Below are 25366 nucleotides of genomic sequence, written 5' to 3' on the forward strand. Positions count from 1 at the left end.
AGGAAGAAGAAGAGGAAGAGGAGGTAGAGCCGAGGCAGTTCTTGCGTGAAGAGCCCCGGCAATCCCACCGCTTAGACCATTTTATATGGCAATTTTTTTCTTACCCTCGAGGGCAAAAAAAGGTCAATGCCCGGCTGGTGACATGCCTCATTTGCGATACAGTTCTGTCCCGAGGCACAGACAAAAAGTATAGTTTTGGAAACTATACTATGCACCGCCACATGCAGAGGTGGCATCCAATCAATTATAGCGTTGCTGAGGTGCGTCACCTCCAGGATAACCCACCAATATTATTTTTCCTGTTTCCCTTGGTTTTCCCCTTGTTACGCTTTCCGGAACGCTACCCGGTGCGCGGACCGGGCGCTAACCGTGCAAAATTTTTTTTTTTTACATCTATGGGCCTCCTCAGCCACCCTCAGAAAACCTAGGGGGTCAAGATATGTCTCCCGTGCCCCCTTATACACATTCACAACATTGTTTATCCTCCATCTTGTGACTAAATTTGTCCGAAACACAAGATGGCGGACTCCCGTTACGCTACCGGTGAGCTACCTGGTTCGCGTACCGGGTATCGCTTCCATCGCGAAAAATTGAAAAAAAATGTTTTACATTTTTTTGCCCCGGGGGCCCTTTAATAGCCCCCACATCAATCGGTCTACCTTGCCCCCTTTCATTCATTTCCCCCTTCGTTTATTTCCTCCTCTTGTCTCTCGATCCTACCGAGAGACAAGATGGCGGCCGCTCCGGACTGTTTAGAATGTTGACAGTCACCGGAGAGCCAATCCGCTTCTCCTCGCGAAGTTCCGTTACGCGTCTGGTACGCGAACCGGGGAGCTAACCGGGACGCTGTCATAGATATATATATTTTTTGGAACGTTAATTTCTCAAAATCCACTGGAGCACATATCTTGAGACCTAGCAAAGGCACATCGGGCAAACAGTCTCTACAATTTTGCCAAGTTTCATGGAAGTCCATTCAGCCGTTCGAGCTAATCCAACCGCCCTATAAAAAACTCAATGTTAAAAACACATTTTGGGACCTCCATTTTTTCTCGGCCCCCGCTTGACGAAACCCCCCCCAAACTTCCAGGGGACGCTCAGAAACTAAATGTGCCATTTTGCTGACAATTTCAGCCAATTCCGTCCATCAACGCCAAAGTTATTCAACATAGAACTTTCAGAAATCCCTATTCAAAAAAATCCTAACTATATATACCTACTGGCGACCGCCAGTAGGTAATACATATATATATATATATATATATATATATATATATATATATATATATATTCATCACCAATTGCCCTGGAGCTTCGTAGGACGCACACTGCAGCGGGTCCCCCTCTGGTTGCTTTAGACTATTCACACTTTTATACAGATTTCTATTTGTTTTGCCTTACGCATTTCGAGACCTCTCGTCTCTCATCAGAGGCAGCTGGTTACATGCGAGTGGCGCATTACTCTTCTTTTATCAGGCACTGTCAACGTTCTGATTGGGCCTCTGCCCTGGGTAACAGCAAGGTGCATGCTGGTACCACGAGTGCCGAAGAATAACAAGGCATCACGTCGTCTCCCTTTTGTAGGTGTCACTCACATGTAATAAATAACAGCATTTAATTTCCCTTGGTAGGGTTCTGGATACGTGTGTGAAATCCTGTAGTCTGGCTCGCTGTGCTGTATCACGCTGGAATTGTTTCCGACCACAGCCTCTTTCGCTTTCAAAGATGGTGCTGTCCTACCACGGTGGGGCCGCCATGTAAATATAGTCATCACCAATTGCCCTGGAGCTTTGTAGGACGCACACTGCAGCGGGCCCCCCTCTGGTTGCTGTAGACTATTCACACTTGTATACAGATTTCCATTTGTTTTGCCTTACGCGTTTCGAGACCTCTCGTCTCTCATCAGAGGCAGCTGGTTACATGCGAGTGGCGCATTACTCTTCTTTTATTAGGCACTGTCACAGTTCTGATTGGGTCTCCGCCCTGGGTAACAGCAAGGTGCATGCTGGTACCACGAGTGCCGAAGAATAACAAGGCATCATGCCGTCTCCCTTTTGTAGGTGTCACTCACATGTAATAAATAACAGCATTTAATTTCCCTTGGTGGGGTTCTGGATACGTGTGTGAAATCCTGTAGTCTGGCTCGCTGCGCTGTAACACGCTGGAATTGTTTCCGACCACAGCCTCTTTCGCTTTCAAAGATGGTGCTGTCCTACCACGGCGGGGCCGCCGTGTAAATATAGTCATCACCAATTGCCCTGGAGCTTCGTAGGACGCACACTGCAGCGGGACCTCCTCTGGTTGCTGTAGACTATTCACACTTGTATACAGATTTCCATTTGTTTTGTCTTACGCGTTTCGAGACCTCTCGTCTCTCATCAGAGGCAGATGGTTACATGCGAGTGGCGCATTACTCTTCTTTTATCAGGCACTGTCACAGTTCTGATTGGGTCTCCGCCCTGGGTAACAGCAAGGTGCATGCTGGTACCACGAGTGCCAAAGAATAACAAGGCATCACGCCGTCTCCCTTTTGTAGGTGTCACTCACATGTAATGAATAACAACATTTAACAGCCTCGCCTGTTTTGCTGTCTTCAAGCCTCTGATGAGATGTGCCAAACATCGAAACGCGTCAGGCAAAGGAAATTTTATCGTGAATGCGAGAGGAGCGCAAATGTAAGCCAGAAGGCTGGCTTCCTGTCGAGTGCCCTTCCGAAGCTTTAGGGCAATTGGTGAATAATATTTGCACACGGCCGTCCTGCCGTGGGAAGGAGCAACATCTCTATAATGGACAAGAGAGGTTGTGGTCGGAACGGCATCCAGAACCATACAGCACAGGAAGCCTTGCAATAACATTGACTCCTTTCAACCTTTGCGAACCTTACAAAAGGAAGAAAAATATGCTTTTAAAAGGACAGCTTACAGACACCCACTTAGGGAAAATAAATGCTCGACCAGGGACTACTATTCCCAGCATGCAGCTTGTTGAACTTTGAACTAATTAAATCCTGCGTGCAGAAATAAAAAGAGCCTCGCCTGTTTTGCTGTTTTCAAGCCTCTGATGAGATGTGCCAAACATCGAAACGCGTCAGGCAAAGGGAATTTTATCGTGAATGTGAGAGGAGTGCAAATGTAAGCCAGAAGGCTGGCTTCCTGTAGAGTGCCCTTCCGAAGCTTTAGGGCAATTGGTGAATAATATTTGCACACGGCCGTCCTGCCGTGGGAAGGAGCGACATCTCAATAATGGACAAGAGAGGCTGTGGTCGGAACGGCGTCCAGAACCATACAGCACAGGAAGCCATGCAATAACATTGACTCCTTTCAACCTTCGCGAACCTTACAAAAGGAAGAAAAATATGCTTTTAAAAGGACAGCTTACAGACACCCACTTAGGGAAAATAATTGCTCGACCAGGGACTACTATTCCCAGCATGCAGGATGTTGAACTTTGAACTAAATAAATACTGCGTGCAGAAATAAAAAGAGCCTCGCCTGTTTTGCTGTTTTGAAGCCTCTGATGAGATGTGCCAAACATCGAAACGCGTCAGGCAAAGGAAATTTTATCGTGAATGTGAGAGGAGCGCAAATGTAAGCCCGAAGGCTGGCTTCCTGTCGAGTGCCCTTCCGAAGCTTTAGGGCAATTGGTGAATAATATATATATGCGCAGCCAGTTAGTGTGCAATTCACCTATACTGAAAAAACCTGCGACGTGGCCCCCACCACAGAAAGGCTTTAAGAAATACACGAAGTGCAAAGCCTGTAAACAAGGGTTAAACATGAAAGAGGTCAGTGTACCATTTAGGAGTAAACCTTATACCATCAGGGGCGGCTACTCATGTAAAACAGAGTACGCCGTATATGTTCTGGTCTGCAGTTGTGGGAAACGCTATGTTGGGAGCACTATCCATCAAGCTCATGTGAGAATCCTCCAACATTTGCGTGCCATCACGAACAATGACCCAACGTATCCTGTGGCCAGACACATAAATACTCAACATGATGGGAATATCAAACACATATCCTACTATGTCATAGACAGTGTCCCTAGAAACCCAAGGGGTGGCAACCGCAGACTAGCCTTAAGACGTCTGGAATCAAGATATATTATCTTGTTAAATTCAAAAATACCGAATGGATTAAATTCAGACGAAGCCTTAACTGTCCATTTATAATCCAGAACAGGACCTCTTCCGGTCGCAAAAACCCATTCCATTTTTTAACCCTGCACTGTATAATTATTTTGTAATTTTTTCAGTTAGTTGTTAATTGTATTGAATTTATTTTACAACATGTAAGACACATAATCAACATTGGGATTATATTTGACGTCATTTATAGTACCAACGGGTTACTAATAGATCTGTCAAACATAGACATGAATAGCACTGTATATACACAGTCAAACACCTTATTCCACTTGGAGAAGATGTAAGGTCTAGTAAACACTATAATTCAAAAGTGTGTATATTAAAAAATGGTGTACCATAGGAGCTAACATGAACCCCAATTTTGTATGCAATGCACAATGATGTTTAATTGTACAGCATGAATTCGCATTCATGGCAACTTTGGTAGAAACGTATGACACAGAATAACATATCTTATTTGTTTGGATGCTTCGGCTCTTATCAGAGCATCGAGAAGGTAATGGTCATATGATTTACGATGTATCATGAGCCGCTTATGTTATGGGTTAGGTCACGGGTACCCGTCTCAAAAAACTACAGAATCTTCTGTGTCTATGTTCTAGTGTGTCTCACCATGACTCATTGGTAACCATAACAACGTACAGCCTATCATGATGTAGGGCTGTTCTTGATGTGTCAGCATGTTGATTGTTATATATACGTATGTCATTTAAAGCAGAGTAAGTGAGCAAGGCGGAGGCTTCCGCCGAAACGCGTCCGTGCAGCATGTCGGATTAAACTTTTCTTGAGTCAAAGTCACGGAGTCAGTGCCTTCCTTTTATCAGATGGGAATCGGATTGGTAAACAATACGAAGGATTCAAGCTCCTGGGAATCCCTACGCTGACCCTCCTCGCTCTGGCTGCGCTGTGGAACTGGGACAAGCTTTTGGTGAAACTTTCGAGAAGAAAGAAACGCAGCGCCCCCCGGAACCGGCAATTGTGGAGAAACTGACTTTGTGTGACGCGGACGAGTAGCTGACTCACCGGATCCCTGCGAAGGCTGGAGAGCAGTTGCGGGCTTTCAGGTAGGACAGCGAAAGTCTGTGTCACCAATCCAGTGAAGTACTGCAAGGGTTTATGGGAGAGGTAGTCCCGTAGTGTGTGAAGACTACACATTGACGGGCAGTGACTTTCACAAGCAAATATACAAATCCGTGTATCTGTTCTAAACATGTCTGTGGAATGGGAAAAAGAGCGGGGGCGGCCGCTCTGGATATATTTGTGGACGCAGACACTAGTACTACAGTTAAGAGCAAAGAGGCAGACACAACGCCAGTTACAGATAAAGACAATAGCATCAAAAACCTGTGTGCTGAACTAGAAAAACTTCGGAAAAAAGAAGTGTCTAAATGGTGGGAGATAAAGTCCTTGCAACGTTATCTGGACGTGGGCAGAGTACCACGAGGACTAAGAATATTAGTAGCCCCCACCAATGAAAACACGGACCCAGCCATGCTGCAAGATTGGGCGGACAACAATGCCCTAGCATCTCAAAACATGCTCAAGATACTTATCAAATATGCGGCAAGCGATCGGGATAAAATAATAACCAGAATTGAAGAAATAATGAAAGATTTGGAGTCAAGGGCAAATCAAGAGGAAATAGCAACGGAACTTAGAGAGATAAAAAACAGACTTTCCAAATTAGAAGAAGAAATAAAGGAACGGAAAGCGATAAAATTTCAACGAGACCGGAATGACTATGTAAATGGCCGAATATATACATTTGCCAGAAAGTTCGACAACATAAAGAGGCAACAGCTGTCTGCAACAGCGAGCGGGTCACAAATAACACCCGCCACAAGTGGAACAGATCTTAGCACCTCCGTGGAATCAGATCAAGAGAGTATCAATTCCTTAGTCCTGACGGGTGAAATACCGAACCCAGCCAAGGAATTGGCTTATTTTCGGTTACAGCGCCTCAAATCGCTAAGGCCTCGGAAAAACTCACAAACAGAATGGAACAAAGGCAAATCAAAGCAAGACACAAAACAAAAAGCAGAAGAAGAAAAGACAGGCGCTGGGGTTGGCGGAACCACAAAACAAACCAAGCCAAAATACAGAAAAAACAGGAAACGATAATGGAGGACGAACTAAATAATCATTTGGACAACACGGTCATCAACCTGACCGATCTTGAACTAACACCGAGGGAAACACAAATACTATCACTGGGACTGACCTTTTGCACACCGACTAATTTTGACTACACCCAAACCCGAATAGATCTGTTCCAGTTCGTACGAAAGCTTAAACTGCAAAAACACTTCATAAACTGTACTAACAAAGGAACAGCTTTGGAAAATTCAGGCCAAGGGATCGCTGATACTCTGAGTATTACGGATATGGCAACCTTAGGAGACCTTAATGCCCTGGAGTATGAAGAATCACTAAGTCAACTGACACCAGGAGAAATAGCGAATCTAGCTAATTTGAATACCTACCAAACTGTACAAACACAGTTCAAACCAAAATCTATATTCATGCCAGTACTGCTTAAAGATGGGCTAGACCTTTTTTCTGAAAATGTGATAAAAGACTTGAAAGAACTATCACCACTTAGCACAAGACAATTCTGTACCAAAGACTACAACAGGAGAATGGAATATGGTGCGCTAATTGCTAAAATACAAATGAGATCTGATATCGTTGTGCGTTGGTCGGACAAGGGTGGTAATGTGGTGTTGTGGCCACTCAAAATGTACAATGAAGAAGCTATGAATCAGCTACTAGACCAGGAATGTTACTGTAGAGTGAGCCCCAACATCATAGTGGGTATACAGGAAAGGTATCATGGTGACTTATACAAATGGAGGAATATGGGCTTAATAAGCAAGGCAGAACTGGCTTTCCTCAAGAATGATTACCCAACCACCCCTCAACTATACCTGATACCCAAAATCCACAAAAATCTAGCACGGCCACCTGGAAGACCAATTATCTCTGCCATTGGCGGTCTATTTGAAAATACCAGCACCTATGTTGATCATTTCCTTCAACCATTTGTTAAAGACCTTCCAGCTTATATACAGGACAGTGGAGACTTTCTAAGACACTTGTATGACCTAAAGTGGGAAAATGATTTGGTGTTTATGACATTAGATGTGCAAGCATTGTACACGAGCATTAGACACACTGATGGGCTGAAGGCTTTGGAACACTACTTGAACAAACGTCCAATAGCATTGTATCAACACTCATTAATGTTATTGCAGATGGTAGAATGGTGTTTAAACAACAACACATTTTTATATGACAAACTGCACTACAAACAACTGCAGGGTTCGGCCATGGGTACTTGCTTCTCCCCCAGCTATGCGAATCTGCATATGGGCTGGTGGAAGGAGCAGGTATTAGACATTAAACACACTGTCATTATGTCCGAAAATGTGGTGTTATATAAACGCTACATAGACGACATTTTTATTCTTTGGCGAGGTACCATTGAAAGTGCAGAGTTGTTTGCCAAAGACTTGAATGAAAATAGCCTTAACTTGAAATTCACTTGCACTACAAGCAAGGAAATGCTCCAATTCTTAGACATTGAAATCTATGTAGAGGATGGTAAAATTCAGACAAGAACCTACAGGAAAGAAACAGCAGGTAATGCGGTGCTTCATGCACTAAGTTTCCACCCAACCAAACTCAAAGAGTCTATCCCCTATGCGGAATGTTTGCGTATGACACGCAATTGCAGCACAGAGGAAGGCGTCACCAAGGCCAAGACAGACTTATTTGAGAGATTGAGTAGAAGGGGATATAAATCACAAACCCTTAAAAAAGCAGAGATCAAATGCAAAACCAAAAATAGGAAGGATCTGTTATTCCCCAAGGACTTGGAGAATAAAACGGTATCAACTAAGGTGGCAGGGAACCCCCCTAGGATGATAACTGGTTACAACATGTACCATAATCAGGTCAGGAGAATTCTGCAAAAACACTGGCCACTGATTAGAAATGACCCAGTAATAGGACATCTAAATGGGAACAGACCCAGTTTAACATTTAGAAAGGCCAAATCTATGCGCAGCCAGTTAGTGTGCAATTCACCTATACTGAAAAAACCTGCGATGTGGCCCCCACTACAGAAAGGCTTTAAGAAATGCACGAAGTGCAAAGCCTGTAAACAAGGGTTAAACATGAAAGAGGTCAGTGTACCATTTAGGAGTAAACCTTATACCATCAGGGGCGGCTACTCATGTAAAACAGAGTACGCCGTATATGTTCTGGTCTGCAGTTGTGGGAAACGCTATGTTGGGAGCACTATCCATCAAGCTCATGTGAGAATCCTCCAACATTTGCGTGCCATCACGAACAATGACCCAACGTATCCTGTGGCCAGACACATAAATACTCAACATGATGGGAATATCAAACACATATCCTACTATGTCATAGACAGTGTCCCTAGAAACCCAAGGGGTGGCAACCGCAGACTAGCCTTAAGACGTCTGGAATCAAGATATATTATCTTGTTAAATTCAAAAATACCGAATGGATTAAACGAAGCCTTAACTGTCCATTTATAATCCAGAACAGGACCTCTTCCAGTCGCAAAAACCCATTCAATTTTTTAACTCTGCACTTTATAATTATTTTGTAATTTCATCAGTTAGTTGTTAATTGTATTGAATTTATTTTACAACAAGTAAGACACATAATCAACATTGGGATTATATTTGACGTCATTTATAGTACCAACGGGTGACTAATAGATCTGTCAAACATAGACATGAATAGCACTGTATATACACAGTCAAACACCTTATTCCACTTGGAGACTATGTAAGGTCTAGTAAACACTATAATTCAAAAGTGTATATATTAAAAAATGGTGTACCATAGGAGCTAACATGAACCGCAATTTTGTATGCAATGCACAATGATGTTTAATTGTACAGCATGAATTCGCATTCATGGCAACTTTGGTAGAAACGTATGACACAGAATAACATATCTCATTTGTTTGGATGCTTCGGCTCTTATCAGAGCATCGAGAAGGTAATGTTCATATGATTTACGATGTATCATGAGCCGCTTATGTTATGGGTTAGGTCACGGGTACCTGTCTCAAAAAACTACAGAATCTTCTGTGTCTATGTTCTAGTGTGTCTCACCATGACTCATTGGTAACCATAACAACGTACAGCCTATCATGATGTAGGGCTGTTTTTGATGTGTCAGCATGTTGATTGTTATATATACGTATGTCATTTAAAGCAGAGTAAGTGAGCAAGGCGGAGGCTTCCGCCGAAACGCGTCTGTGCAGCATGTCGGATTAAACTTTTCTTGAGTCAAAGTCACAGAATCAGTGCCTTCCTTTTATCAGATGGGAATCGGATTGGTAAACAATATTTATATATCTATATATATATACATATCTATATAGATATATATATTTATATTCACTGAAAAAACCATAGGTTATAGACCATATATAGTTAGGGATTAGCATTTACAAAACCTTATTTTATTCGCACAAAACCATTGAAATTCCATATATAGTTAGTTGCACTAACTATATATCGCGGACCCGCAATCCACTGCTAATGATGTCACATATTACATCATTCATGACATGGTCAGTGACATCACTGATGACATCACTGATGACATCTCAAATGACATCACTGATGACATCACTGACATCTCATTTTACATTACTGATTACATCACTGATGATATCATTTATGTGATAATACAATGAACATCTTCAGACTCTAATATAACCTTAGATACACTCAGTGTAAACAGACACTCACAGACTGTAACACATCCATGGAGTTACTCACACACCTAATCAGTCATGCAAAGAATCAATCACACCTCCATTTCCTCAACTATACAGTTATACACACCTTACTTATTCAAACATATACTAACACATATTTACTCTCTTATACAATCCTTGATACAAGTTCACAATGATCCATACAGCCACTCTCACATTCACTGGCTCTTATGTTCAGTTATTTATATATGTCAACTCTCACATGGACTGTGTTTTACATATGTACTTACTTTGACATGTAGCACTGAGATATCCATTCACTCACCAATACACTAATGCACACAGTCAACTGTCCATAAAGCTGTTTCTACATGCACTTTTGAACCCATACACCTAGGGAATCAACTGCTCACACATCTATGCACAGAGTCATACACCTCCCAGCCACCCACACACATACTCAGTCTCCCATACAAATACTTGGGCAACCATTCAATAACCCATATAGTTACTGATGTAGCTACTGATTTAAACATGCAGCAGTTTACAGAACAACATATATAATGATTGTCAAATTAAGACACTTTAATCACTAACCCATGCACTCAGTGAGACACATTTAATCATTCTTTCATACAGTCAGTCATGCACCTACTAAATCCTTCATTCAGACACTTATACATCCACTCATTCTTCAATATGTAAGACATATTTTAACTTTACAGAAACATACAGTCACTGGAAGTTGTCATCAGTGATGTCATCAGTGATGTCATCAGTGATGTCATTTGAGATGTCATCAGTGATGTCATCAGTGATGTCACTGACCATGTCATGAATGATGTAATATGTGACATCATTAGCAGTGGATTGCGGGTCCGCGATATATAGTTAGTGCAACTAACTATATATGGAATTTCAATGGTTTTGTGCAAATAAAATAAGGTTTTGTAAATGCTAATCCCTAACTATATATGGTCTATAACCTATGGTTTTTTCAGTGAATTTTCAAGGTTTTGTAAATGCAAATTCCTAACTATATATGGTCTATAACCTATGTTTTTTTCAGTGAATTTCATTGGTTTTTTAAAAGCTAATATTTATAGCTGTAAAATATATTCTTTATTACGTGACGTATCACGTAGCCCGTGAGACGCCTCATGATGCATCGCATAACCGTGACGTATCGTCTCTGCAGCGCAAACCAAACCCGTAACGTAAGCGCGCCAGAGCACGCTTAAAGATATATATATATTTTTTTAACCTTAATTAGACAAAATCCACACGTGCACATATCACAAACGTTCAAAAAACACAATATGTCGGACTCCCGTTACGCTGCCGGTTAGCTGCCCGGTTAACGTACCGGGAAGCACCTTTACCGCGAAAAATCGCAATTTTTTTTTCTTTTGCCCCGCGGGGAACTTTAATAGCCCCCTCATCAATCCTAGGGGTTCAGGAGGGGTCTACCTTACCCCTTTCCTTCATTTACACCTTTTTTTTTTCCACCTCTTGTCTCTCGATCCCACAGAGAGACAAGATGGCGGCCGCTCCAGACTGTTTACAATGTTAACAGCCAATCAGCTTCTCCTCAGACTCCCGTTACACTGCCGGTTAGCTTCCCGGTTAGCTGCCCGGTTCGCGTACCAAGACGCGTCTCTACGGCGAAAAAATCTGATTTCTTTTTTGGGCCCGCGTGGCTCTATAATATCCCCCTCATCAATCCTAGGGGGTCAGAAGGGGTCTACCTTGCCCCCTTTCCTTCATTTCCCCCTTTGTTTTGGCCTCCTCTTGTCTCTCGATCCTACCGAGAGACAAGATGGCGGCCGCTCCGGACTGTTTACAATGTTGACAGCCAATCAGCTACTCCTCAGACTCCCGTTACACTGCCGGTTAGCTTCCTGGTTAGCTGCCCGGTTCGCATACCAAGACGCGTCTCTACGGCGAAAAAATCTGAATTATTATTATTATTTTTTTTTGGGCCCCGCGTGGCTCTATAATATCCCCCTCATCAATCCTAGGGGGTCAGAAGGGGTCTACCTTGCCCCCTTTCCCTCATTTCCCCCTTTGTTTTGGCCTCCTCTTGTCTCTCGATCCTACCGAGAGACAAGATGGCGGCCGCTCCGGACTGTTTAGAATGTTGACAGACACCGGAGAGCCAATCAGCTTCGCATCGCAAAGTTCCGTTACGCGAAAAGTACGCGAACCGGAGCGCTGCCCGGAGCGCTGTTATATCTTATTTTGAACGTTAATTTCTCAAAATCCACTGGAGCACATATATTGAGACCTAGCAAAGGCACATCGGGCTAACAGTCCCTACAATTTTGCCAAGTTTCGTGCAAATCCATTCAGCCGTTCGAGCTAAAAGTGAGGCCAACCGCCCTATGGAAAAATGAATGGGAAAAACGCGTTTTGGGACCCCCCTTTTTTCTCGGCCCCCCCTTGACGACCCCCCCAAATTTTCAGGGGCTGCTCAGAAACAAAATGTGCCATTTTCCTGAAAATTTCAGCCAATTCCGTCCACAAACGCCAAAGTTATTAGACATAGAATTTTCAAAAGTCCCATAGGAAAAAAATCCTAACTATATATACCTACTGGCTATCGCCAGTAGGTAATATATCTATAGATATATATATATATATATATCTATATATATATATATATATATATATATATATATATATATATATATATATATATATATATATATATATATATATATATATATATATATATATAGATAGATAGATAGATAGATAGATATATCTATATAGATATATATACATGAATATACATATATATTTTCACAGAAAAAAACATTGGTTTCAGGGGCGTTATAGCTAGTTGAACATTTCACTTGTACAAAACCATAGAAATGTCCCCGTTATAGTTAGTTCAGCTAACTATAACTCGCACGCCCGCAATGCACTGCCGATGACGTCACATATTACATCACTCATGACATGGTCAGTGGCATCACTCATGACATCTCAAATGACATCACTCATGACCTCACTCATGACATCATCCTTGTGATAGAGTGGTAGACCTCCTCTCACCCTAATATAACCTTTGATACACACACAAAAAAATACAAACTAATATAAACAATGGACACAGCAATACCAGTTACAACACACCTATTCAGTAATTCCAGGATCTACACACACATCAACTCATTCACCAACAGTACCTATACGTCACTCACACATGTACACTCATACATGTACTCACTCATCATATGTACTCATACACCTCAACATCCTGTTACACACCGCCACTCATCCATAGAGTTACTCACACACATAGTCACACATGCAAACAAAGTATCAAACATCCATTTACTTGATATATACACACACTACCACACTTACTTCTACAGAAACTTACACATACTTACTCTCTTAAACAATCACTTATATAAACACCTACTTATTTGTTCAGCAACTCTTTCAATCTCTTACTCTCACATATACTCACTTATATACACCAATACTGACATATACTAGTTTAAAACATATGTAGTTACTCATAAAGACACTATTGAGAAAGTGATTCACTCACTAACATCTTGCCCCCCGGTTATGGAACGCTCTTCCTCTGTCACTCAGATCCAACACCAACCTGCTGGCATTCAGGAAGGATCTGAAGACCCTGCTTTTCACGCAATAACTTATTCCATTTTGCTCTTAGCTCTCTCCCCCGTTCTGCCTTCCACTCTGGGTCTGTGATGATCTTCAGCGCCGGGACACTCTTCGGAGTAGCTGTGCGCTATAAAAGTACCCCCATTAACATAACTAACACACCCATACACACACTCATCCACCTATACAGTCCTGCACCCATGCTGTCTTCAACACATACAAGCAATGAGTCACTCATTCATGCATCTATTCACTAAGTAATACCCCCCACCGAACCATACAGACAGTCAGACACTCATACTGATACTCAAAAAAACAACTAATAACCCATATAGACACTCATGTAGCTACTCACCAACTCATGCAGCCACTTATACACAAAGTGAGAGACTGATACAGATATTTACATATTTAAACATTACTCACTAATCCATGTATTCATTAATATACACTTAATCAGTCAGTTATACAATCAATTTTACAAAAAAATCATTCATTTAGACACTTATATTCCCATTTATTCTTCCATCGACCTTGAGATATATATATATATATATATATAAAACATATTTAATTTTCAGAAAAACCCACATTCACTGGATGATGTCATCAGTGATGTCATCAGTGATGTCATTTGAGATGTCATCAGTGATGTCATGAGTGATGTCACGGACCATGTCATGAGTGATGTAATACGTAACGTCATCAGCAGTGCATTGCGGGTGTTTGAGTTATAGTTAGCTGGACTAACTATAACGGGGGAATTCTATGGTTTTGTACGAGTGAAATGTCCAACTAACTATAACACCCCTGAAACCTATGGTTATTTCAGTGAATTTCCAAGGTTTTGTAAATGCTAATTTCTAACTATAACATGCCTGAAACCTATGGTTTTTTCAATGAATATATATATATTTATGATACTATGTATACATGTGAAAATGTCTCGGTCTGCCTGTTTGCCTTGGTGGCATGGAAAAATTGAGTGGAACTGATGTCAGCACGCCGACAAGGTCCTCTTATGGCTCCGGTGATGTCATATGGTGTCGCAAGCAGAGCCGTGCTATTATGACGTCCTTGTCGACATGGGAGAGCTAGGAAAGAATTTCTGTGAAATGCTGATGCAGGGGATATTCACCCAAGTGTTCAGGCTAGTCCTTTGGGAGCAACTGTTTATGTTGCAGGTGAAGCCAGGCTTCCAAGCGCTGCTGGGGCCGTTGTGGAGATTAAGCAAGCTATTGCCCAAAGTGGGACCCATGATTAGACTAGGCACCGAGGCTAGAATTATCAGGTACAGGGAGATTGAGTCCAAGTGCCACTGAGGCGGGAATTGAACCCTTGTCCCGGGCCAGATCTCTGCATCAGGGTCTGCCGCTCTAACCATTGAGCCACGCTTCTCCACCGGCTGCTATTGGATTGGCATATTTCCAGAGATTGCATTTCCACATGCTTGTAGATGAAACCCAAGTCAACATCTCTCTTGGGAGTGAAATACGGAGACAGGTAAGAATCATGAAGGGCCTAAATCAAACTAGCTTTTGAATGTATGACATCTACCTACACCCTAAAGGGTCTAAATAAATGTTTCAATAAAGGATAGGTCATGCTCTCTAGGCCAAAAGGTTTGAAGCAGCCCCCTATTGCAAAAAGTTGGCCGAAGGGGATGATATGTGACTATGGCCCCCATTACAAGGGGCAAATGTTAAAAATACCCATTATTTCCCTTCAATTAGTCTGTTTCACGAGGGGAGAAATAACAGGGACTCTGGGTAATAGGGAATAACATGCAGAATTTGGTCTTTCTGTACACATTTCCGCATGTGTTTTCCTGGTAGTCCAATCAGTCTTTGTCTGCTTGAAGCAGGTGAAATCACTTGGAGGATTGCCACTGAGTATTTATGTTTCTGCTGAACTCATAATTTCTGTGTACACAGTGACTATTTTTACTTGGTTTATTGGAATTAACAGCCCACTCTTAATTAGGGTGTGTGTGACTGAAAGCTTGAATTAAGTCATCAAATAAAGAGTAAATGCAAGCAAGTTTAAAATTATGCAGTCAAAATAAGCTAATTGTGAATTAAAGAGGGTATTCAACCTGTATGAGTACTTCTGATATTCTGCAATTATCGCAGTTTCCCAGAAGTACTCACATGAGTAACCATTTTGAAGATTACAAATAAACAAGTGCACCTTTTGCAGACAGATTTTGTTGTATGCGAAATGTGCTAAATGTTTGCTACTTCGCATAACAGAAAATATATGTATGATTTGGCCTACGGGTGATTGGTTCAAGTAGAAAGTGCCTTGCTGAGCAAACTTTACTCCTCAAATCAGTCTTCTGCTGTTATCTGCTGGTATCTTTTATGTGTGGCGCAAAATGTATTCAAGTCAAGTTAGTAGTCTTTATTCAGTTTCTTGCACATAAACCATAAAAGCACACACATTGAAAACAAATAAGAATTTCCTCAGATAAAAACGTGCCAAATAAAATGGTAACCGAGACTATACATAGAAAACAAGATACAAGGAGCATCAGAATCACACATAGGCAAAACCGGATAAGAAAAAAATATTTTAAAAACGAATCTCATCCGGTATAAACAATTAACGAATAGATAAAATGTGCAAAATATTTTAAAGTGCATTGTGCCAAGGAGAGTGTGTTAAAAATGCGCTAATTAATCACAACTAGATTTAAGCCTGACTGCAGATTTTAAAAAGCTAAGCATATAAAGAACTGTACTGCTGTAAGCATTAATAAAAAAACGCAACTTGCTCAAAATTTGCCTTTTTTAAATTTGTAATGATAAAGGACTTCCACTGTAGGTTATAAAAGCTACAGAATATCAAAAAATTAAACTTGTCCTGTGGAACCCTTACTGTCTCAGCCACAGGGCAACAGCCTTGCCCTGCCCCCTTGGGTGGGTGCGAAGGAGATGGAAAAGGTCAAACTAGAGCCTGGTCAATGAAAAGCGATCATAAGAATTCACAAACCCTAATAGATAAGGTGTGATCATCTGCGTAGTTCTTAGCATGATAAAATGAAGTACACTAGGCCTCAATAGCTCCTTATCGTCTCTGGTAGCTAAGCAGAAAGAAAGGCCCCCTTGATACCAACCAGGTCCTTCTTGTTGCGTGATACCGGGTTAAAAAAAAAGATCTGCTCTCCCCAGTTTCACAAAGCACTCCCTGATGTATTTGAGCCACATAATATGGGAGGCCTGATCAAGGGCCTTACAGTCCTTTAAGATCGATTTATTTAATGACGTACCTTTGCTTGTCCAGATTTTTACCCATAATGAAAGGGTACGAAAAGTCAACATATCAGTGAGATGTACTCAAGATATAGACGAAATGCATTTCAAGATGTATATATCGACTTTTGCAAAAATGACATTCATTTTGGGAAACAATATTTACACCTTCAAATCGTAAATGTGTTCACTTGAAAAATGCACCCTATAGGTGGAATCACTGTGTAAGCACATCCAATTTGTGAGGGCAAAATTCCACTATTCCTGATTCTGTAAATTATTTTGATATTTTTTGACAATTGAACGGGGATGTCTTTCTTTAAAACATTCTAAAGATGGGGAATAGAAAACGAAAAAAGAGAGAGCAAGGAAAACAAGCACATCATTAAACATGACTGATTTTTCAAAAAAAGCACACAAGAGAGTGCATAAATAAACATGCACAGGCTCATGGACGAGGTGTGCCCCTTGCACACTGCTATTGTTCTTGATTTTTAGTTACTGTATCCTCAAAATTATGTCTCTTCCATAATCTCTTCTGTATTGGAAATATTAGTACCCAGTGGTAGTCCTCCAAGTGATTTCCACGCGATTTCACCTTCTTCAAGCAGAGAAAGACTGTGGGTGAACTACAGGGAAAAAATATTTGGCAAACTTTGCCACTCTCCTTCACTATACACCACTGCACACTACTCCATTCTATGCCACTTCATGTTACTCCACTCCACACAATGCCCCTGTACATCATTGTATGTCATTCCAATCTATGCCACTCCACTCTATGCCACTCTATACTACACATATCCACTGTATGCCACTCCACTCCATTTTGCATCACACCACTCTACACCACACCACCCCAATCCTGCCTATACCACTCTACTCCACTCTCTGCCATTCCCCTCTACACCAATCCACTCAGTGCCACTCTACTCTAAGTCACTCTGTGTCACTCCACTCTACTCCGCTCCACACAATGCCCCTCTACGGCACTCTATGCCACTCCATTATATGCCACTCTACTCCATGAACTCTACCCAACTCTACTCTAGGCGACTGCGCAACTCTATGTCCCTCTACTCTTTGCCTTCATGCCACTCTACACGCTCTGCACCACTCCATGTCACTCTATGCAACTTGTTGTGCCTGGGTTTTCCTCCTTTCCAGTTGCTCAGCCAGAGTGCTCTACTCTGTGCCCGTCTAAACCCGTCCACTCTATGCCACTCTACTCTACGCCACTCCATTCCACTCCATGCTATTATACATCTCTCTACTCTATGCAACTCTCCTCTCCTCCACTTCACCCCAATCTTTGCCACTTTATTCTACACAACTTTAATCAAACCACTCTACCCCACCTCACTCACCAATTTACTCTATGCCACTTTAGTCTACACCACGCCACTAATGTTTACCGATGCAGAACAGCATCCACTCAGCTGTACAACATGGATAAGAGACATTGGCAAAGTCAATAGCTCTCATATAAGCAAAACCAAGTGGCTTTGCTAATGCCTATTATTTCTTACATATATTTTCTTGATACTGGGAGTACAGATAAATCTCACACCAGCCCACAATCTCACATTAGCTTACATCCCCACATCAGCCCACAATAAAAGGAAAATAGCAATGTGAGTAGTATGCTTCAGGAGCAAATGTTTTTAAACTGAAATCTCTGTGGTCCTCTGCAGTTCTAGTTTAAAGGGGGTTGAAGTCGTATATTTTAAGGCCAGCTACATTCTGGTGACAAGGACAATGCCTGCTTCAGCGTCTTGCTTTATCTCACAAAAGCTTTCTACACCAACAAATATTGGGATCTACTTACCACCCTCACAGCATAAAGGACTTTCAGCAACAAAGTCTTGCAAAACGTCATGTCATATCAGTAGAACAGAGCATAGGTATTCATGAGAGTTTCCAACAGATCTGAGCACACCCCTGTCTCTAGACTACAGTCTGTGACCAAGGATTCTAAACATGTATATGAAGACCGTGGGAAGTCTAATTAAGAACAACAACACTAGATACACATGTATATGGGACTTACACACAATTTTGGGTAAGTTTCAAGAGGTTATGACATCAAACACCTGATTTATTATCTTGCACGATCCAGGCTGGATTTCCAAAACCTGCTATCTCAATGGAATAAACAATCCGCTAGCTATCAACAGTAGGAGCCACTGAATGCCAAATACAAGATGCCATATGCTGTCCTGCTTTGTTTCTAGGTTGTGGAATGCAGTCTCAGTGAAGATTCCATCCCTTTTCCACTCAATCAATCAATCAATCAGAGCATTTATATAGCGCACTACTCACCCAGAGGGTCTCAAGGCGCTGGGGGGGGGGGGTCCGCTACTGCTCGAACAGCCAGGTCTTGAGCTGCTTTCTGAAGGCGAGGTGGTCCTGGGTCAGGCGGAGGTGGGTCGGGAGGGAGTTCCATGCCCTGGCGGCGAGGTAGGAGAAGGACCGTCCCCCTGTGGTGGCTCTTCGGATTCGGGGGACGGTGGCGAGGGTGTGGCCGGTCGATCGAAGCTGGCGTTTGGGAGCGTAGAAGTTGAGGCGGCTGTTGAGGTATCCTGGTCCTTGGTTGTGTAGGGCTTTGTGAGCGTGGGTGAGGAGACGGAAGGTGATTCTCTTGTTGACCGGGAGCCAGCGCAGGTCTCTCAGGTGTTCGGAGATGTGGCTGCGACGGGTGATGTCCAGGATGAGTCGTGCTGAGGCGTTCTGGATCCGCTGAAGTCTCTTCTGGAGTTTGGCAGTGGTTCCTGCGTAGAGGGAGTTGCCATAGTCCAGACAGCTTGTGACGAGGGCCTGGGTGACCGTCTTCCTGGTCTCGGTGGGGATCCACCGGAAGATCTTGTGTAGCATGCGCAGGACGTTGAAGCACGATGAGGAGACAGCGTTGACTTGTCTGGTCATGGAGAGGGAGGAGTCCAGGATGAAGCCTAGGTTGGTGCGTGGTCTGTTGGTTTGGGTGCACTGCCTAGGGCGGGGGGCCACCAGGAGTCGTCCCAGGCTGTAGTGTAGTTCCTAGTTTCCCACTAGGCCCTGCGCATTGGAATAACATAAACAGTAGTATCGACGCGGAACTGCGGATATTCCAGGCCTCCACTGACTATGCTAAACTTAATTGGGTTGTGTTACCAACTAGCTCAGAGGTCACTGGAAACTTTCTTCTCTGCATAGGAAGTGATCAGCTTCCTTGGCACAGACAAAAAGGGATTCAGTTTTCCAACAACCGTGCAACATGACAACTTTGCTCCTCAGATCAAGAGTCAATCTCTAGGGTTGTGTGAAACAATAGACCTGTATTTCACTCAGTCAGTCTAGTGCAGTTTACTTTTACGAGATGTAGAGAATAGAGAGACGGGCGTTTGTCAATAAAGGGTTAACATTTATTGAACAGTCTTTCTTCTCGTACAAGAGAAATGTATTGCCACAATTGCAATAATTGTTATTATAAAAAGTACGTACAGTAAGATAAGTATTGCGAAATAGAACTGTAAAAGCATTGATATGGTTTCTCAGCCATACAATGGTTTAAAAGTAATAAAACATATATACAGTCATATATACATTAGGCTAACATACTCAACTGGTGCTTCTAACTAAGCCTACCCCAGTGTGCCTGACCTAAGCCTAACACGTGAAAAGGGGAGTAAGTAAGTAGCTTAAGTTAAGTTGGTTTTGCCAAGGTTTGTTTCAAGAAGTCTCGTCTAAGGGTTTCGTCAACACCATACCTCTGAATAGAACGATGGAGGATTGGTATCTCCTTCAGGGGTCTCTCTCGATATCCCAGTCACCCGCGAGGGTGAACCGGAAGCGCCGGGACTGGATTTCTCTGCATGAGAAAGGCAGCGGCTTCTCTTCAGCGCGTCGAGGAAGGAGGGGGGACAGCGTCCGCGGGCAGCTGGAATCTGCTGGATGTCTTCGCAGAGGGACGGCTGTTCAGCTCCTTAAGCGTACTGCACCATAGTTCGCGCTTTAGCGGCGATAATGGTATCAGCAGCTTCACCACCACAGGATAGCAGGCTGCAGCGACAGATTGCTAGATTTACCAACACGGGGTCGTGCAGGCAGCCAGCATCAGCAACAGTAGCTTGCAGCTCTCATTGCTTAAGGCAACGTTGGTAATATTTATACCTGACAGGTGCCGGGTTTGACGCAAGTTTGCTGGACATAAGACGTCAAATAAAGATGTCACTAGGAAGTGATAGTTATCAGTTGCTCATTAGAGTTCCATTACTAATCAAAACATAGCAAGCGGGGATTTCCAGGTTTGCGGAGTTTTTATCTTGTTGAAGAACTCGGAGTGTTATCTAGGAATATCAGATAGTGACTGCTGCTCTGTCATTGCACTAATTGGTCGCAAAGGAAGTGGCAGAGGGAACTATGCTGGAATGTGGCTCTGTTCGTGTGAGGCCAGAGATGACTTTTCAGAAAATCGCACTTGAACGGTTATGCCAATATAGGGAATAAATGGATTTATAGCCGAATAGGGGCATAAGGTCACAGTATCGATCCGGAACCTAGATAAACACGCAACAAGGCGGAGGGTGAGGATCCCAGGATGAGGACTTCCATCTTGTCCGAGTTCAGTTTCAGGCGGCTGTTCTTCATCCATTCGCCTACCTCTTTCATCCCTTCGTGGAGGTTGGCTCTGGCGGTGGCGGGGTCGTTGGTGAGGGAGAGGATCAGCTGGGTGTCGTCGGCGTAGGAGATGATGTTGAGGTTGTGCTGACGTGTGATGTCTGCGAGGGGGCTCATGTAGACGTTGAAGAGGGTTGGACTGAGCGAGGAGCCTTGAGGAACGCCGCAGATGACTTCGGTGGCTTCAGATCTGTACGGGGGAGGCGGACTCTCTGTGTCCTTCTGGCGAGGAAGGAGATGATGCACGCCAGTGCCTTCTCCTGGATTCCGACGTTGTGGAGTCGCTGCACTAGTGTACGGTGGCAGACAGTGTCGAAGGCCGCGGAGAGGTCTAGGAGGATGAGGGCTGCTGTTTCTCCGTTGTCAAGCAGGGCTCGGATGTCATCGGTGGCTGCGATCAGGGCGGTCTCAGTGCTGTGGTTGGCCCGGAAGCCAGACTGCGAGAGGTTGAGGGATCCGTTTGTCTCGAGGAAGGCGGCCAGCTGCTTGTTGACGGTCTTCTCGATGACTTTTGCTGGGAACGGGAGCAGCGAGATGGGGCGGTAGTTCTTGAGATCAGTGGGGTCGGCTGATGGCTTCTTTAGTAGAGCGCTGAGTTCGGCGTGCTTCCAGCTCTCCGGGAAGGTAGCGGTGTCAAAGGAGGTGTTGATGATGTCCCGCAGGTGGGGTGCGATGACAGCATCGGCCTTGTTGAAGACGTGGTGGGGGCAGGGGTCGGTCGGAGATCCACTTACATAAGCAACACTTTAACTCCTCGCCACTAGGCAACCAAGGAACCCCTGAAGAGTGTGCAATCATTAAAGTGTGCAGTGATGAGTTGCCTTTTAGCTATACTCATACTATATAAATCGCATGCATAAATATATTATATTGGAATATCTAAAACAGCAACACTTTCAATGTAGCAGAAGATATATAGACAAAAAACTGAGCATATTTGTACAATTCACATTTGCAATGATAGATCTTACCAGCAATGAAACATGGAATTCCAAAAGTTGTATTGATGGATGCACATGGACTATTTGGGTTAGCATCAAAGGGCAGAAATGGTCTATTTCCGTCCTGAAACCTGTTGTTGACAGCTAACAACCCCAGATCATTGGTCTTATTCCTTAGACTGGCAGCTGTAGAGGCTGTGCTTCCATACACCATGCCAGCATCAATGAAGGAGGTCAAGCTATTCAGCTGCTCTCTGACCATTGTCTCAGTGGGACACGCTGGACCAGTGCGAAACAGCGGAATGCACTTGCCCCTTCTATCGCCCATTGGATCGTTTGGTGGTATCTGGAAAAAACATAATGTTGAATATTTGAGCAGGTATTGGTTCAAGAGAAAATGTTATATCAGTTAACCATATTCAATTTATCATGACACCTAGTCATGAAAATTAATGGTAATCACATCCCGAGAGCTCACAGAGTGACCCATAAAAAGGCTAAGCATATACTACAAATGCTACTTAATGCAAAACGGCATTTAAACTGAAGTAACATGGGGTTCCTCTGTTTGAGGAAAGTCATACTGAAAATAGGATCATATAACAAAACTAACCACCATTGACTGAGGAAAGGCCCACTGAAACACATTGTGACGTATTTGATCCATACTGATACATAAATATTATTTTTCCTACAGTGCAGTGAAATACAAAAGATTAAATTGTACGTATTGGATTTCTAAATCATTTAATTCAGTTGGAGTAGCATCAGAGTGCTACCCTGAGAGCTGGACGTGTTCACTGTGATATGCTGTCAACAAAGAGTACTCATTGTGAAAATGTTCAAACCATCATCTTTAGATTTATGCTGCAAGAAATATTGACATTTGAAATATTGATTGGAATCGCTTATAATTAATGTTGGGTACTTCCCTCACTCAGAACCCACACTGGACATTGGAAATCTTCACAATCTGCTCATTCAAACCTCCTAACAAATATGTGGCTCTTGGCACCAACTCACCATGATGGGAAAGCAGTTTGCTTCTTTAGCACAGGTTGCCTCACACTCATCTCTAGTTTTGTGGGGGCTTGCCACTGGGCTCTCAGGAGAAAAATCGAGATCATGGTCAATCCACTGGCCCCATACCATGAATAATTGAGATCTTTCCTGGTCCAATACCCCGCTGTCATCCAGATATCGAGCAACATGGTTTGATACATCCCGGACCTACAGAAATAAAGTGTTTGATGATTAGGATGAAAAAGGCCCAAGACATTTGTAGCTGATATACAATAAACTCATATATGACAGAATTTCACAGTTCAGCATCAACTCCTCCTTCCTGTCAAATGATTCCAAACTCTATAGTGCTTAACACAGACATGTGTTTATGATATCAAATTTCTCTGCAACTATAAGACCTGGGACTGACAAATATTGTTCTGGAGGAATCTTTCGGTTTAAACACACACCAAGCGTGCAACAGCCTATGGCTTCCGATATATACCTGAATGCTACATCTCTCAGGAATATGTGTAGCTGCACCAACTTTAATAAATAGAGTAACATTTTATACATTGTTTGAGATCAAAATGATATCTTCAGTTCTGTAGAACTGAAGATATGCAATTTCAGATTTTAACTAAAAACAGAGCTTAAATGCTCAAAGCGCCAACTGTGGGTGTCTGGTTGCAGCGACGGGCAAAAAATCACAAGTTAAATCCTGGTTTGCGGAGCGCTGTGAGATCCTGCATTGAGGATGAGCTGTGCAGCAGCTGTTCTGAGGTGCTGCGGGGCTGCGGCTTATGATTTGAAGTCCTGTATCGTCTTTGAGAATGCTTTCGACAAGTGGGCGTGGTGGAAAGTCCTGCAGCGATCATGCATCATGCACCAGCGATTTGAGGAGCTGTGTGGTTGTGATGCAGAGTCCAGTGTCGTCGTCAAGGATGCAGTCAACCAGGGACTTTCTTTATGAAAGCCTGTCACATGGATGCCTTACTCAGCAGCGGCTCTGAGAAGATTGCGAGCTGCGATGTGAGGTTTGGGTTCTGGCATACATGGTAACAGCTGCGGTTCCGTTGCGAGATGCATCACACTACATCGGTTCTGCTTCACACGTCCACAGTTGGTTTTGCAGGGTACCTTCCTCTCCACTTCCAAAGGTCCCGGATTGGGTAGGCCTCAAATGTACCCAACGGGGGAAATTTGCTACACTCAGCAGGGGATTAAATAACAATTTCCCACATATTATTCGGATCTCTATCGAAGTAAAGTGATGCCAAATGCTGATGCTCTTGGGGAGTTTTTAGATACGACTGAACTTCAAACACTAGACAGGATGCAAGTAGAGCTGCTAGGCCAAGATATCACAATTGGGGAAATCAGAGGAGCGATCAAGCATATGGCGTGGAAGAAGACCCCTGGGGTAGACGGCTTGCCTATTGAGTTTTATTTGACTTACGTAGATCTTCTGTCTCCTAAGTTGGTAATACTCTATAATGAAGCGAAGCGCGTGGGACAGCTGCCTGCCACCACTCACAAAGCCATTATTATTCCCCTCCTGAAGCCGGGGAAACTGCCCTTTGATAAGACAGCTCATCGGCCACTGTCCATGCTAACTACTTTTGAAGCTGGATCTTAGCGACACGGCTGCTCCCACACATGACCCATTCAGTACACAGTGATCAGGCGGGTTTTATCCCGACAAGAAACACAGCCATAAATGTGAGACGCCTGCTTCGCATATTGGAGGCTGACACTTACCCGAAATGAGCCACTGCCATTTTGTTGGTTGATATTGAGAAAGCATTTGATAGCTTGGAATGGCCTTACTTATTTCAAGTGATAAGCAGGTTTGGCTTGGGGGATGATTTTTTTGATTGGACAGCATTGTTGAACAAGCATTCCACTGCTCAGGAGAAGACGGGGGGTCTGATTTCGGAGGCCTGTA

General features: G+C 43.1%; 1 protein-coding gene across 3 annotated transcripts in view; it reads right to left on the reverse strand.

Moving 5' to 3' along the window:
- LOC147701417 (myeloperoxidase-like) overlaps positions 1–25366 on the reverse strand; it is a 175034-nt gene that overhangs the window by 73578 nt on the left and 76090 nt on the right. For all 3 annotated transcript variants that reach the window (XR_015297463.1, XM_086930099.1, XM_086930100.1), the window contains exons 7-8: positions 23437–23643; positions 22444–22759 (exon numbers count right to left, since the gene is read on the reverse strand). Coding sequence is in view for 2 of the 3 variants with exons in the window: in XM_086930099.1 (XP_086786225.1) it covers positions 22444–22759; positions 23437–23643 (523 nt within the window). In the remaining variant the exon portion in view is untranslated. The remainder of the gene's footprint in view (positions 1–22443; positions 22760–23436; positions 23644–25366) is intronic.

Source organism: Lissotriton vulgaris, chromosome 7 (genome assembly GCF_964263255.1).
Source record: "Lissotriton vulgaris chromosome 7, aLisVul1.2, whole genome shotgun sequence".
NCBI lineage: Eukaryota > Metazoa > Chordata > Amphibia > Caudata > Salamandridae > Lissotriton > Lissotriton vulgaris.